The sequence below is a fragment of the Oenanthe melanoleuca genome, chromosome Z, assembly GCF_029582105.1.
Source record: "Oenanthe melanoleuca isolate GR-GAL-2019-014 chromosome Z, OMel1.0, whole genome shotgun sequence".
Taxonomy (NCBI): Eukaryota; Metazoa; Chordata; class Aves; order Passeriformes; family Muscicapidae; genus Oenanthe; species Oenanthe melanoleuca.
This window is the reverse complement of record NC_079362.1, coordinates 60,260,018-60,275,515: the sequence shown is the minus strand read 5'-3', so window position 1 is coordinate 60,275,515 and position 15,498 is coordinate 60,260,018. Positions and strand designations below refer to the sequence as shown.

The window sequence follows — 15,498 nt, the reverse complement described above, 5'->3', positions numbered from 1 at the left end:
TTGTGTGGCAGCATCAGGGCCAGAATGTCATTAGTTACATAAAGTAGTAAATCATTCTCAGCTCTCAGTGGCATCTTTTAAACAAAAACAGCAATGCTTCAATTTTTTTTTATCCTATGGATCTAAAATGACAAGTCATAACTAACAAAAAACCACAACAAGCCCAGTTGTTTAAAATATTACTCTGTTTTTTAAAATATTGTCAATATTAACATTAAAACCTCTTAAAAACACAGGAAATCTAGAAAGGTACTGCTCTTAGCTAAATATACTGTAATTTGGAGATGTAATTACAACTTTTATGCATCTAATTTTTAAATCTTTTTTTTTCATATATGAATACAGTACCTACATTTCACATTGTGGTTAGAATTCCTGTAAACTCTGAGAACTATGCCAGCAATTCATCTGAAAATATTGTAATTTTGATTTGGAGCTGTCTCCTTTGAGGCATATTCAGAATAGTTAATTATTAACCATAAACCAAAATCAACTGCTAGAGATTCTTTTTCAACCTTCAGAAAGAGCACAATGTGTACTGAAAATATCTGGCTACAATCACACTAGCATTTATCATCAAAGAATACAAAATTCTATGAAAAAAAAAAAACAACTTTAAAATCTTAAACATGAAATAATTTCAGGATGCATTTTTTGAGATGTATTAACATTCTAAATCAAATCACAGAAATTATTTTTTTATATATGTAACGTAAATGTATCCAGAAATTTAACTCAAAGTAAGTCTGAAATTTAGTTCAAAGTAACTCTGAAATCAAGTCTTCCTGTTGCATTGATTGCTCAAAATTTTAACAAGGCTCTACATATATTTTTATTTTGGAGTAGGAAAAGGAATATCTCATGGATAAGCAAGCTCCAGGTAGGATAAAAAAGCGCACTCTGTTGAGAATTGGCACTGCTAGGTTAAAGGTGTTGTAAATTAGATTGTATCTCTTCATTTTTAAGATATTCTTGTAAAAACTGTTGGTGTAGTTACCATTCAATGCCCAAAAATATCTAAGAGTTTCTTCTCTTGAGATTTAATTTCTGTAAAGAAAATTCCTTAGTCAGTTGTGCATATACTTTTGAAAAATGTAATGAGATTCATGAGTTAGAGCTCCTTAGAGTCTACATATTAAAGCCCTCTTTTCTCTGAACTCACTATACTTACTTACCTGTAGGTCTTTCCTATATTTCTGTCATTTTACAGTCTTATTTGGGGTTGGGGGTTTTTTACACTTGTTGGGATTTCTTTTCAGTGAAAACTATCCAGTTACAGATCTAAGTAAAGTAAACCCATGGCATTTATTTGTATTTGGGAGATTTTGTTATTAGATGGTTTTGAGTACATCTTTTAATATGAAGCTGTAAACAAAGAAATGTGGGAAGTGCAAAGTTTTCACTATGTGAGATCTCATAAAAGAGCAAAACATGGAATCCTAGTTTTCAGTGACTGATAGAACAGTTGGGAGTAGGCATAGGAAATTCTTCAGCACTGGTACTACTGGCACTATCAGGACATCATGCTAAACATCATGAAATCCAGTTTTCTTACATGGATAGCTCATTTATGGAAATAAATCAGAAATGTATTTAGATTGAGTGAAAGGTAATTCCACATAAAACAGAATTAATAATTTCTGCACAGTTCTCATTTCCCAACTGCCTCTGTCGTGGGAGGCTTTTGCCATATTTGCCGGTCTGAACAGGCACTGGTCCCTCACTACACTTCAGACCTAAAGTTTCTTTGCTTGTTTTTAGCAGTGTTGAAAAGATTTTTCTAACCCTGATAATGGAAGAGAATAACGATAAGTAAAACTTGTCACAATATTGCAGTACACTGAGGCCACTTGATTCTCCACTGGTCATGTCCTAACTAACTCTTAGCTCCTAATTCACTTAACTGTTGTTATAAGAGAACTCTTTAAACATCTTTAAGAGAGCCTATCACAGTGGCTTGCAAAAGTATAATTTCTGTCTTTATCCTGGTTGTTTGTTTGTTTGTTGTGTTGTTTTTGTTTGTTTCGGTTTTTTTTTTTTTTTTATTGTGGAATATATTGGATATATAGTGAACTCCATTTTTCCATGTGTACGTGAGATAAAATTACACTGTTGTCTTTGCTGGAAGCAAGATTTCCCCTTTTCCCCTCCCCCTTCTCCAGGCACAGGCTTTGCCCTTTATTGTAGAGAGTTCAGTGTATCTTCAGTCTTTTCTCTTCATTTATCCTTCTAGCTTCAAAGAGAGAACAGTTGAGAGGCAGCTCCTTCAATAGTTTTTGCAATTTGGTCTTGTCATTCCAGTTGTCTCCCAGGCTCATAGGCAGTGTTGTCTCAGGGAGGTTTTATCTATCTTTGTGTTGCTACAACCAGTATCTTATTTCTTTAACAGTTAGAACTCCCGTTTTCCCCCATCCTTTATCATTGTTCTTAAATTGAGCTTTTATAGCAACAAATAAGGCAATTTTGTATTTTAACTGAAAATTAAATTTGTTTCAAAAACCTTTATGGTATTTCATTCATGCATTTGAGGAATAGCTGGTCATCTAAAACTAACCACTATGTAATTAGTTAACCAGCGGTTTGCATTTTGGAGCTTCGTTTTCAGCTGTGGCCTGTGATCTTGCTGTGTAGGAATAAATTGTGCTGGTCATGTGACCTCAGCCAAAGCAGAATTCTCAATATTTTTTTTGTACTTTTTAGTTTCTGGTTAATTCCTTCACTTCAGTATTCTGCTCTTTTCTGTTTGAGATCATTCTTCCTCTAGCTGCTCTACAGTCTCTTTGTCTTCTTGAAATGTTCAGAATTACCTTAAACCCCCGATCTTACAAAAAGAGAGGGATTTTACAGACTTATAGCATTTTACTATAACCTTAGGAAGTGGTTAGACATGTTTGTCTAACAACCCAGTTAATTTTTCCAAGTAGTTGTGAGGGGAAAGAGTAAAACAACTTTGTAGAAAGTGTTGACCCTGAAAATAATTTTAGAAAGTCTTTTGAATGTTTGTGAGTTGGCGTACCACAGTGAGCTGTGTAATACAGCCTTTGATTCAACATTTGAGATGCGGATATAATTTTTTTTTATTTTCAAAATGCCTAAAAATTATTATCTTATTACTTACAGAGCTGATCCTTTATCCAACATGGTTCTTACTTTCTCTACTAAAGAAGATGCCATTGCTTTTGCTGAAAAAAATGGTACGTATTGTATATGTGGGCTATGAGGGATTCATCCTTCCGTAGGCAATCTTGATCTCAAAATATTAACGACAGAATAAGTGCAGGATAAATACCTTCCCTCTGTTCTGCAGGATTGGTAGACCGCTAGTGTTCTACATGAGGAGGAGGAAAATGGGAATGGGGGATATTTCCAGGGGTGCTGAAGGCATTGAATCTAGACTTTCCACTTTATAGAAAGATGTTTCAGCCATTAATATTATTAAAATGTGATAGTAATATTAAAATGCTTTTGCAAGTATCTCTGTTTTCAATGAGAGCTGAATGAGACCTTGCTCAGGTCTTGGAGGAAAGTTAATGGTTCAGGTGTATCCCAGGCTTGGTGTTCCAGATGCATCGCAGTGTGATCTTTGTCTGAATGCTTAACATGAGCATCTCAGTTCTTACTGAGGAAAACTGTCTGAGTAATCAGAAAATCTAAAATTGACTGCCAAGCAAGCATGTTGGACTTCATTTTTGGCTATGTTGACGCATAGATTTATTGTAAAAGGAACCCAAGAGAATCATCAAGTCCAACTCACTGCTCCTCGCGGGACTATCTAAAAGCAAACCATGTGACTAAAAGCATCACCCACTCACTGAAGTCTGAGAGGCTAGGTGTCCTGGTCATTTCCCTGGGGAGCCTGTTCCCATGACCATGCTCTCTCAGTGAATAGACTTTTCCTGTTGTTGAGTCTGGACTTCCCCAGGCACAGTTTCATTCCATTCTTTGTGTCCTGTCACTGGTCACTAGAGGGTAGATCAGCACATCCCCTCACTGCTCCCCATGAGGAATCTGTAGTCTTAGGATATTATGTCTAACTGCCCAGCATTTGAGTCTAAACACATGCACTTGATGATTATTCTTACTTGTGAAGCAGACAGTAGAAAAGTCAGTATCATCACTTAATAATTTTAAGCCAATATTATATCAAAGATAATGTATCTGTAAACTTAGTTAGGCTTGTATTTCCTAACAGATTGATGGTACCACAAACAGTATCTATAATCTCAGCCTTTTGAATATTTAGTGGTCCTTTTTAGTGTCAGCATGAATTTTTTTGCTGCCCTCTTTTCTTTTTCTTTTTTTTTTTTTTTTTTTTTTTCCTTTTAAATCAAATGTGTTTTCCTTTAAAAGTTAAGCTTGGTCCTTAGTTCTTATGGATGTGAAGAAGATTAATTACATTGAGATAAAGCCAGGAATAATGCACATGAAGTGTAAGTTTCTTCAGAAGTCTTCCCTGTGGTCTGCAGCTTTCAATTACATTTAGTTCAGGCTAAATAGTAAAGTTCCTTGATCAGACCAAATTATGCAAAGTTCTTAGATGGTTGATATTGTGTACCACAAACATGGTCCATTAAGCATTTCCACTAACCTGTACATCTAAGAAACGTGGTTTAGATGTACTGCACATTAAATGGCATAAAATAACAAAAGATCAATCTCAAAGGCTGGGAGACAGTGGAGACCTTGGAAATTAATGTGCAATTTATTTAATTTTTGGTGTGCAATTAATTTTCACTTTTTAATAGTAAAGGCTAGAATCTAATTTGTCTGTTCCTCAGTGAATGTAAATTTTTTTGGCTTAGTAATGCTAATTTTGTTGAAAAGTAAGTTCTGTTTTCTAAGAAATTAATAGGATCACATTGGATAATCTGTGCAATTTTATTAGTGTATTTTACTGTTTATGAACAAATTAAATTTGGGAGATTTTGGTACAGTTGCATTTATGCTTCTGTATTGTTCATGTTAATTCTTGAACAATTCAGTATACAGGAGAAAAAAGTAATGTAATGACCTGCTTGTATAATCTCTTTATATATGTTATATTTTTTCTTTTCAAAATACAGATGCGAGTAAAATGCATTTGTTCAGTGTAGGAAGTTGATGCCTTCACTGGTCTAGAAATTACTCCATTGTTTATGAAATCATCTAAACTAAGGCTATGACTTGGTGTTAGTATTAGTAGTTGAATCTTCATTTAGCTTGTACTCTTAATTTTACCATATTGAGACTGCACCAAGCTTTTCTGTAGATACTGGCTTACCTAAATTGTTATTTCCTTTCTATTTATGCATATAATATATGCATAATATTTTCCATAATGATAGCTTCAATATCATGTCTAACTAGAAATTCAAATTTTACATTATTTAGTTCTGCTTTTAAAAGACTGTAGAAATTAGGAAGTTAGCTTCTTAACCAAAATAGTATTGAGCCGTATCTAAGTCTAGGAACACTAACTTACCTCTCTCTGTTCCTCCTGTGTGAACCACACAAATTTTCCATGACCGAATTCCTTAAGAACTTGGAGTGTAATTTCTGCAACTTCTAGGTATTGCACGTTATTTTGGTACAGCTGGTAAACTTAAGAGATCTTTCTCACCTTAAGAACTTAAGGAGATAAGCTGTCTTTCTGCCTGCCCTATCTGATGTGTTTTCTAATGTCAGTGTAGCAGCTCTGGTTACAGTAACAGAGGACATTGCTGTCCAAATATTACAGCTGAGGATGGTCTGAGTTCTAGGCAAGGAGGAAATATTTTTAACTGGAAGAAATTAAAAATTCTGACTGTTGACCTACTTTTTTTTGTCCTGACATCACTGAAGCAGTTGTTTAAAAACATGCAGCTTAAGTAACAAGGATGGAGAGTTTTTCTATTCCACAACAGCCTTTAGTCAGGTGATGAGAGTGTTCTTCCAGAGAAGGTGAAATCTGCTTTCTCTCTACTTGGCTTGTATGGCAGGGCTCTGGGCAAGAGTAACTTCACTCAGCGTCTGGTTTTTTTATGAAAGTGACCTCTGCTCTCTGTTGTGAGCACCTCAAAGTGCCAGTCAGAAAGAGTCTGTTCCAAAGTGTGGAACCTAATCACATATGGTGGCCTCTTGCAATCATTAGTTAGGTGTAACTAACCTTAAGCATTTTGGATATCTGTGGTGGTGCAAGTCATTGTGCTGGCAGTTGCAAATCTCTTCTAGAGGCGCTCGGCCCCTCTCCATCTAGTATATAAAAAGATGAAGCAATACCTTGGGGCTGTAGATTCCATTCCAGCAGCCAAGTGTCTCAATGTTAGGTGTTACAATGCTGAATGTTGCAATACTGAAGTCTGTCTCTGGATCTAGTTCTGGCTGTTTACTCAACTTATATTTTTAATCAGAAGAGGAGGCAAAAGCCAGTGTTCTCACAGATGGAAAGAATATGTTTTTAAAATCTCTATTCAGTGTTTCTTACAGAGAGTAGTTAACTTGGAAATTAACACAAGTCGAGACTAATAAACATGAAGAAAACGTTTGTGTGATGTTTGTGAACGCGCGAAACTGAGGCAGTGACATGACAACTTGTGTATCTTACAGAACATTTTGATGTAGGTGTATGGAGTGTTTACTGTGAGCACCTTAAGTATAAAAATTCAGATATAAGTTAAGCATTTTGGGGCTTGCAACTTTCTTAAAACTAAGGAAGAAAAGTACTTTCTTATGAGTATCACTTAAAACTACATATTTAACCACTTCTGGCTTCAACTGAAGTATCTCAACTTTGAGTGAAATATTGCAGTTAAAGAGACCAAACTTCGGAATACTGAGTGCTGTCCTGGCAACTTTCCAGGCACCTGGAGGCTGCAATCAATTTGCATTTTGATTTACATAAACACTAATGTCTCCACCTCCTCTTTTCTGACATTTTTAAACATTTCTCTTGCTTAACTATCACATAATTTACTTGTCTTCTATCACTTCATTCCCTTTTCTTTTTACTCCTAATTTTTTATGTTCTGATAAAAATGTTAAATATTAAACTCCTTTCTAATGTTGAAGTTTTTTCTTTGCTTTTTGTTTTTTTTTTGGTCCTCATGCCCTTCTTTTTTTATTAGCTTTCGAAGGTCTCCATTGTCTCCCGGCCTTTGAGATTAATCTATGTATGTTATTTTACGCCATGTTTTTTCTTACCTTCTTCATTTCCTGTGCCAGCATACACAGAGCCTTAGTGCTTCTTTGTGCTATGGAATTATGAAGCCATGAACTTACAGGACAGTCAGTCTTCCCTGTTGAGCTTTTCATTAATGACTGTCAATTTTTTTGCATGGAGGTCTGTACTATGGTCAGGTCTTGCCATCTCACGCAATGGTCATTTGCCACATTTATGGCATTTCGTTATTTTCCTTTGCCAACTAGAAGGAAACAGATTAGTGGGTGCCTACATTGAAAAACAAAGTTAAAACCTTTTAATTGCGTTTGCTGTATATTGTATGCTGGGAATATAATTCTCATTGTTTCTTGTCTCACCCTGCCATTACCCCATAACCTCTAGGCTGGAGTTATGATGTTGAAGAGAAGAAGATGCCAAAACCTAAATCCAAGTCTTATGGTGCAAATTTTTCTTGGAACAAAAGAACAAGAGTGTCTACAAAATAGGTTGGCATTGGCTGTGTGACTGTGAATAAAGTCAGCTGTGCTGTATTTATAGTTCATGTATAATACATCTCTTAATCTCCTAATAAATTTGACCTTTAAACTACAGATGCATCTTGTGATGTCTATTTAAAATGGTTTTCATGTCTCCAATTGAATCTATTACAAACTTCCCTAAAAATAGAGGAGATTTGAAGTGTTTGAAATCAGCTGCAACTTTAGGGGTTATGATTGATCTTTAATGGCAATTTTATATCTGCTGTTCAAACTTCTGAAGTTGAATAAGTTCAGTAAGCTTTGCATATACAAAGTCTTTTAGTAAAAGCTGATTTTTTTTTTCCTTTCTGTACAAAACAGTATTGGCAGTTGAAGAGCAAAGAATGGGTGTAACTCAAGACTGTTCCGTATAAATGATATGTTCTTTTAAAGTGAAACTAAGCCAGTTAAACGTTCACAGATGAAGTCAGAATACTTGGGTGCGTCACACAGTATCAGCATATACTAATTACATAATTACAGTTCTGGGTCTTTTATTGCTGGTTACATGTTTATCTGTATTGAGGTTTCCTGTTGCTTAACAGGACATGTGGTGATAGCATCTCAGCCTTAACAGCAAGTACATATACTAAACTCAATTTGTTTTAAAAGGTGTTATTAGTTTTAAAAATGCATAATGTTATATTTGAAATTTTTGTTTATGTATATTTGGCTGTTGCTTTATTTGCTTTAATTTAACAATTTATGATACTGACACATGATCAGTAAAACATATTACAAATGGGGGGATATACACCTTTTTCCTATGCAACTGAGAGTTTCATCCCAGCTGTCACAAAAGTTACAGTGGAAATGGCTCTCTCCACATAGACCTAAGTAATGGTGTGAGTGCTGTGTTAGTTTAACTGAAAGAAGGCATGAAATTATCTTGTATTGCCCAGGTTTTATTACTCTATGGCATATATTCTTGTTTCAGTTTTAACCAGCTCCCTATATGCTGGCTAGCATTCATGTAAGGCGTTGGTTCTGACCCAACATAATCAACCAGTTGGATGATGTTGCTATTTTCCTATCATAGACAAAAACTGTTATTCCAATTAATCTTCTCTTGAATTTTGAATGCTGCATTTTGCAGTGGAGCCTGAAGTCCCACAAAACTCCAAAGTGCACCAAACTGGAATCTTAACAGCCAGAATCTACTGCATCTCTTTGTATTCCAGTTCAGCTTAATATGCTTATCTTACTAAGAAGACAGTAAAAAGAAAAGCCATTTGTGGGAGCTTTTTTCTGCTGGTTTTTTTCCAAGTAAAGAGAGGCAAGTTCTTAATTTAATGATCTTTAAGCTTCATCAGATTATTAAAATGAGAAATCCGTGGTATCCTAATGCAGGAGACACAGCTTGGTTTTTGAACTGACATGGTCCATGGAAGACTGATTAGTCTTAACATTATCTTTGGATGCCAAATTCATGAAATTGCTGTCTGTTAATCTATACTTCTTATAACTAGAACCAGTTTCACGTAAAACGCAGTTTCTCGTTTTTTTGTTTCTCCTTAAAAAGATAATGGAAATACTTAAAAGAAGAATTTGATAAATCCCCTTCTGTTTCCAAAGAAGAAAGCTTTTTGTTTGTTTCTTTGTTTATGATTGTGTATTATTCATGCCATCTTGAAGTCTTTAAGTTGTGTTTGAGCCCCAATCTTCTTTTCCTTTGATCATTTTCTTAGGACTTGGATTTTTGATCCTATTGCATGGTTTAAGAATGACCATGGTGACAGTGGGAATAGAATTGATTGTAGTCACACCAGTCTTCAAACCTTAGAAGTAGTACTGAGGGCATGAGCTTGGAAAGGATCAGTTGCAGCAAGAATATATTTTAGAGATCAGGAGTTCTATTAGATACTAAACTTCTTTACCTTTTCATTAATTTACCAAATTATTACAACTCTGGAAGTTTTTTCAGCTGGAACTGAAATGTGCAAGATGATCTGGCTATCTTTAGTTAAGTGTCTTCAGAAGTCAATGTTTCATAGATGAACTCTAACTTCTATCTATTCAGCAATGTGTTGGGCTAAGTAAAATTGTTCCTGAACCTTGAATATGTCAAAAAGCACAACAAGTAAACCAGCATAATTGGTCATTTGAGATGAATGAGATTAGCAGTTCTTTAGAAGGAGAATTAGAATTACAAATTCATTTTGGTGGTAGATTTAGCTGTGCTGCATCCAACTTATCTAAACTTTTATTAGGAGGAGTATTTGAGACCTCTGAAAGTAACAAAATCATTACTGGGTAAAGAAAAAGTGTGAAGATCACAAGTAAACAATATATTCTTTACCCAGTGGGATTTGTTTGCATCTCATATGTCTTGCCACATTACATGGCAATAGCAAAAGAATGTTAAAGAATTACTACACAGTTGCAGTGTTGCAGAGTAATGTACCACAGATGTTACGTTTACATTCTTTCACTGACCTGTGTTAGAATTGAGGTGTTTTCTTTCCAGTTTTTTAGCTACCATTATTGTGGGAAGCCCTGTGCAAAGAATGGGCTGATCTGAAGTAATTGCACTTTGGCTTCAGTTGTTATGTTGTGTGAAGTACTGGAAGCAGCATGCTGCTGCGAGAGACAAAGTCCTTTCCCATTTCTAGCAAATTGTTCCAAAGGACCACCAGTTTTCTGAAAAAGGCTTATTATCTGTCATTGCTGTCTCAGCCAGCATATCCTAATAAGTTTTGGATTATTCCTGTCAAGTCTTGGTGAAAGTTCCTTCTTCGAAGAAACAAGCAGCATCATAATATCTTTCCTCCTATATGCTACTACTTTTTACTCCCGTCAGCTCTACAAGGTATGTAGTATGTAGTTTTGTGGGACTTTTAGTGTCTATTGTCCAGTTAAAATGTTCATACATGAGTTTTGAAAGGTTGGTAAAACTAAGAATATTTTGGTGAAATTTTAGCTTCTCTAATAAACTAGTTTCTTTATTTTATCACACATTTGTGTTTCCACCTTCCTGACAGCTGATACAAAGTGTGCATCCTGCAGGTGCCAGGAATATTGGCATCATTCATAATTCAAATTAACTTTTTAAAATATTAATAATAAAGGTCTTGCAATTCTTAAAATCATGATGTTATAATGGAGTTTAAAGAGTGTCAGGAAATTAAAAGCACATTTTCAGATTTCTAGCAGAGTATTCTTTAATTGTGCCATTTGATGCATAATTTAAAACAGATTAGACTATGGATACTATGAAATGGAAAATATATTTACCCATTTATGCAAATGAAATGGAAAAAATATTTACCCATTTATGTAAAGTTTTGTCATGTGATAGAAAAGGAGGAGCTAATTTGGACAATTACCAGCTTTTGTATTGTCACAGTTGTGTAGTTTGTTTTTGCTAAATGCAGTTATCTGACTCTCTCTAGTTACTGGGGAGGTCAATATTTTGTTATTCCAAAAGAAAAAATGTGCCAATAGAGAAACTTGAAATAACCTAAGAAAATAATTTTAGACAGTTGTATAGTAAGTTATGGCATGTAAGGCAACTTGCTTTGATAATTCCTTTTTCTCATTCCTGTGTTCTGAGAGAGATTTACATTTGGTTGGTACTTCATTAATGCTGGAGTATATCACCAACTTCACAAGATTGTGCTTACAGCAACTTTTAAAAAAGGGGTGCAAAATAATTTTGAATTGGTATTAAAATGTTGATTTCAGTGGATGTAGAATACTGATTCGTCACGTCCGTGTTCATGAGAGAAAGCAAAAATGTTCCTGTCATGAATTCCTCCTGCACAGAAAAAGTGAATTTAACACTTTTAGGACAAGTTGATTAGAGCAAGTACAAATAAGTCGATTAGAATAAGACCATAGTCTTGAAGTAACTGAAATTTGAATCTGTGTAGCTGTTACTTGTGTTTTTTTTCTTAAAACTGTCATCTGAGTAACAGGTGACAGGTTTTGGGGTTTTTTATTTATTGTGTTTTCTTTCATTCCTCCCTACACCTTGAAGATCTCTGTAACTAATGTTGTGAACAAATATGATACAAAAATTATGTGACAGTTTGGCTATTTTAGATATTACTTATTTTCACATTCTTCAGAGTTCATGATTATGAGGACAGGGTGATTTGAGTAGTTAACTTGAATTTACAGAGGGCTTTAAAAAGGTTTCTTACAAAGTTACAGAGAAAGGCAACAGCGCACCTGAAGATGTAAGTATCTTTGTTTTTTTGAGGAGCAAATCTCTAGCATGGAGGAGAGACAATTGAGGATTAGTATGGGTGGCCTCTAAAATCACAGCTAGTCTTGCGAAGACTATAATTCATTGGCTTTTGAGCAGGCACATCAACAAACTCATGAGAGTAAGTACATTTTCACATAGCAGGTACTGAAATTCATTGGCAATTTTTTGACTTCCAAAACTAGCTTTACACTAAATTCAGTAAAAGAAATGCATGTGATAAAAATCTGCATTAAATATAAAATAGTATCCTGTTGAGTAAAGTCCCTGAGCTAAAAGCTGCTGACAGCTAGGAAAGGTATCCTTGGAGTATCCCTGTTTTTTACCAGCCACTGGCAAAGCTGGGTTTGTTCAGGTGTCTATCCTGATCTGGTTCTTTGTACTATTTGCCAGTATGGCATTCCAAGAAATGTTATCGTGTTTTGTCAGTTTTTTGTGATAATTAAATACATCCTTTATAGTGAAGAAGTAACCACAGTTTCCACTTTGAAGCTGAAGGACATTCACTGTTGACCATCATGATCTTCAGTGATCATCAGGTGTCTTAAAACAGGTTATTATACTCAGATACCTACATGTGACCAAATTCCACTGTTTTAGGAGTATTCTCTAGGACTTAAGTGAACGTACATGTACCAATTTCTTCCTGAAACATTCTGGTGAAAAAATGGCTAGTCTAGATAAATAACTACAATTATTCTTAAAAATATATCACTAAGAAGAAGTGAAGAAGACTGTTTATTCTGGTACTGTGCCTATAAATACTGGAAGATATTTTAATTTCTCAGTTATTAGGTAGAGAAAATGAGAAAATTCTTATCATGTCTATCAAGTAAAGCAGTTGTCTTCTGGCATGCCTTGGTTGTCTGTTACAGGAATATGTATGCAAAGTTGTAGTCAGTCTACTGAGATTTCTGTAATTGAATGCAAGCTTGTCATTGCTGCCTTCTTCCTTAACCAGCTAAGGGAAGTCAAACATCAGATTGAGAAGTACTGTAAATTTAAAACCAGAACACACTGCTTATTACAAACAGTCTCTAATAAATTCTGTGCTTATTCCAGCACCTTTTTTGATCAGTTCTTGGATTCTTCACTATTTCTGTTTACATGATCCAGTGTTGCTGCCAAATAGCTTTGTCAAAATTACAGTCTGCTTATAAATGAAATTTATTTTTTGCTTTCTTACCCTTTCCCCCACCTGACCACTTTTATTGCTTCATTTAGGATGTCTGCACAGTGCTTGAGAAAATATTTTTGAGTATGACTGGAAAAATGCTAGAGTTACAGTTCCCTTTACATTTCAGAGTGTTTTTTTCATTACTCTGTTGCAATGAAAGATTCAGGTTTTAGCTTTTCGATAGTGCATTTTCTGTCTTTCCTGTTTATTATTGGAATATGATAGCGAAGTTCCTTTACCAATCAACACCCCAAAGTATAGCCTTAAGACATGTAAAATACCCAATTTCTAGAACAGACATAAAATCTCATTTATCACAATTGAAGGAGCTTCAGAGAGACATTACAAAATAAACTACTAAATAGGGAGGGGTGGGTGGGGGGAGTAATTTCCAGTTTCTTATTTTCTTTAGTCTGCAACTGCTATTTGCAGTTATGCATAAAATAAAACTTTGGAGCAAAAGATGTTTGCCTCAACCCAGAATACTGAACCACATCACTGAGAATGCACAGTGACTAAATTCCACAGGCTGCACTTGCACAGGTGTAATAACTACCTAAGTAAAAGGATTTTTTAAAAAAAATAATCAAAATAACTAGGCTATTAAAAAGCAACATTTGCGATTTTTAATATAATAAAAATTTTAATATAATTTAATATAATATAATTAATTTAAATATAATTAATATAATTAAAATAGCAGTAAATTGGAAACAACTTTTCTGCAGCCCATCACTGTAACTTGGAATAAAATTTCAAATCCAGTATGTTACAGTATCTGTTTTAAAATGAGGTGAAGTGAAAATTGCCCATCTATTCACAGTATGTGGATATTTGCACTTAAGCTGGATTCCTTTAGTAGCTGGTGAATTTAGATTAATTTAGCTAGTGCAGAAATCTGAAGAGGTGAGATGCACAGAGCTTTAGAAATGCCTTCTTGTCTATTGCTGTGGGTGTGATGTGAATGTATGTTAAAAGTGCATGTCTCAAAAGAGAGACTAAACAAGTTATTTGGGGGGAAAAAAGCCCTTAAGGGTTTTTAAACACACAACAGCCACCTTCAGCATAGAATTCCCTAGAGCACAAATGGCTGAAGGCTGTCAGAATAAGAAAAGGAACACGACTCAGCAGGCATCCCTGCAAAGCTAGACGGCTGTCTACATTTGCTCCCCTTCAGAAACAGGACCTGGGCTAGACGGATGCACCATAAGCACCTTTTGTTCTTACAACTGCTCACATGACTGTAAACAGAGACCAGTTTAGTGACTGTCATCTCAGGTGTAAACACCTGAAGTTCAGTCATCAATACCACTCTTCATGTCTGAGAGATAATTAATGTCTGTTGAATTAAATATCATCTGAGTGATGATGAAACTGTTGGATTTATATCTCTATATCTGAAACTCCTTGCTTTGCACAGCTTAGGGTTGAATTACATACATATTTTTATATTTTTTTATTGTCTCTAGTTACTTCAGTTTTTTTATCCTGCCTGCTTTAAAAATGATGGCTGAAGCATCCTCTGCTGTTACTAAGAATGGCTAAGAAAATTTTTGCTTTTTTTTTTACTTCAGACGAGTAGTTTTGTTTGGTGTCAGAGTCCTACCTATGTCTCGAAATTCCATATGCCTTCTGAACGAGGCATAGATGCTACCAGTCAGTGCAACAGAGGCATGGAAAAAGTTTGATGTACTCAGTTCTCTTAATGTGCCCTCAAAAATAGCATCCTCACTTCACATCTTCAGATATCAGGCTGATTAAGAAGCACAGGAGAGAGAAACTACATGCCAAATATTTTAAATTAAACCTTTTATTTTCCTGAAGAGGGCCAGAAGACCAAAAGGAAGATAATACAGGAATTTCATTTCAGGAAAGGTAGATGATTTACTTTACAACCTGAAATTATTTGTAAAAAAAGAGCCAAGATAATTTTTAGATCCACCCATGCCTGCTTTCTATACACTGGAAGGCAGGCTATGAGGAAAAGTGGGAAACAAATACAATTACAACTTCTTTTGCTGATTTTTACATGTTAGAACAAGGTAGAAAATAATCAACACCTGGCTCCACCACCCACCAATCACAGAATGCACCTTAGGAAATTGTCTCAATACCAGGTTTCACTTCTTGCCTCCTTTTCCCACACTATATGATGGCTTATCTTCAAAGCATTCCCATTTCACTATCTTCAGACAATTCTGTTTTGCAGGTGGAAAGCAGCTTTTTGTTTTTCCTCAGCTTTGATCATTACCATATGGTCTTTCATACGTGCTCAGGGTCTCTTTCCAGGATCGCAATTTATTTTTCTCTCACTAGACCTTTTTTCTGACCAGTTCTCTCTACAAAAAACTACTCAAAGTGATGTGGTTCTTGGAAGTATTTTGGGTTTCATACAGAAACAGTAATGTGGTGCCAGGGACACAGATCCGTGGCCTGGGCTGGGGTGACTGTTATC

At 35.1% G+C, this 15,498-nt stretch overlaps 1 protein-coding gene across 1 annotated transcript in view; it reads left to right on the top strand.

Moving 5' to 3' along the window:
• NDUFS4 (NADH:ubiquinone oxidoreductase subunit S4) overlaps nt 1-7,728 on the top strand; it is a 46,939-nt gene extending 39,211 nt beyond the window's left edge. The window contains exons 4-5 of the mRNA XM_056513833.1: nt 3,121-3,194; nt 7,520-7,728. Coding sequence (XP_056369808.1) covers nt 3,121-3,194; nt 7,520-7,623 — 178 coding nt within the window. The 3' untranslated portion in view covers nt 7,624-7,728. The remainder of the gene's footprint in view (nt 1-3,120; nt 3,195-7,519) is intronic.
• Nucleotides 7,729-15,498: the final 7,770 nt, after the last annotated feature.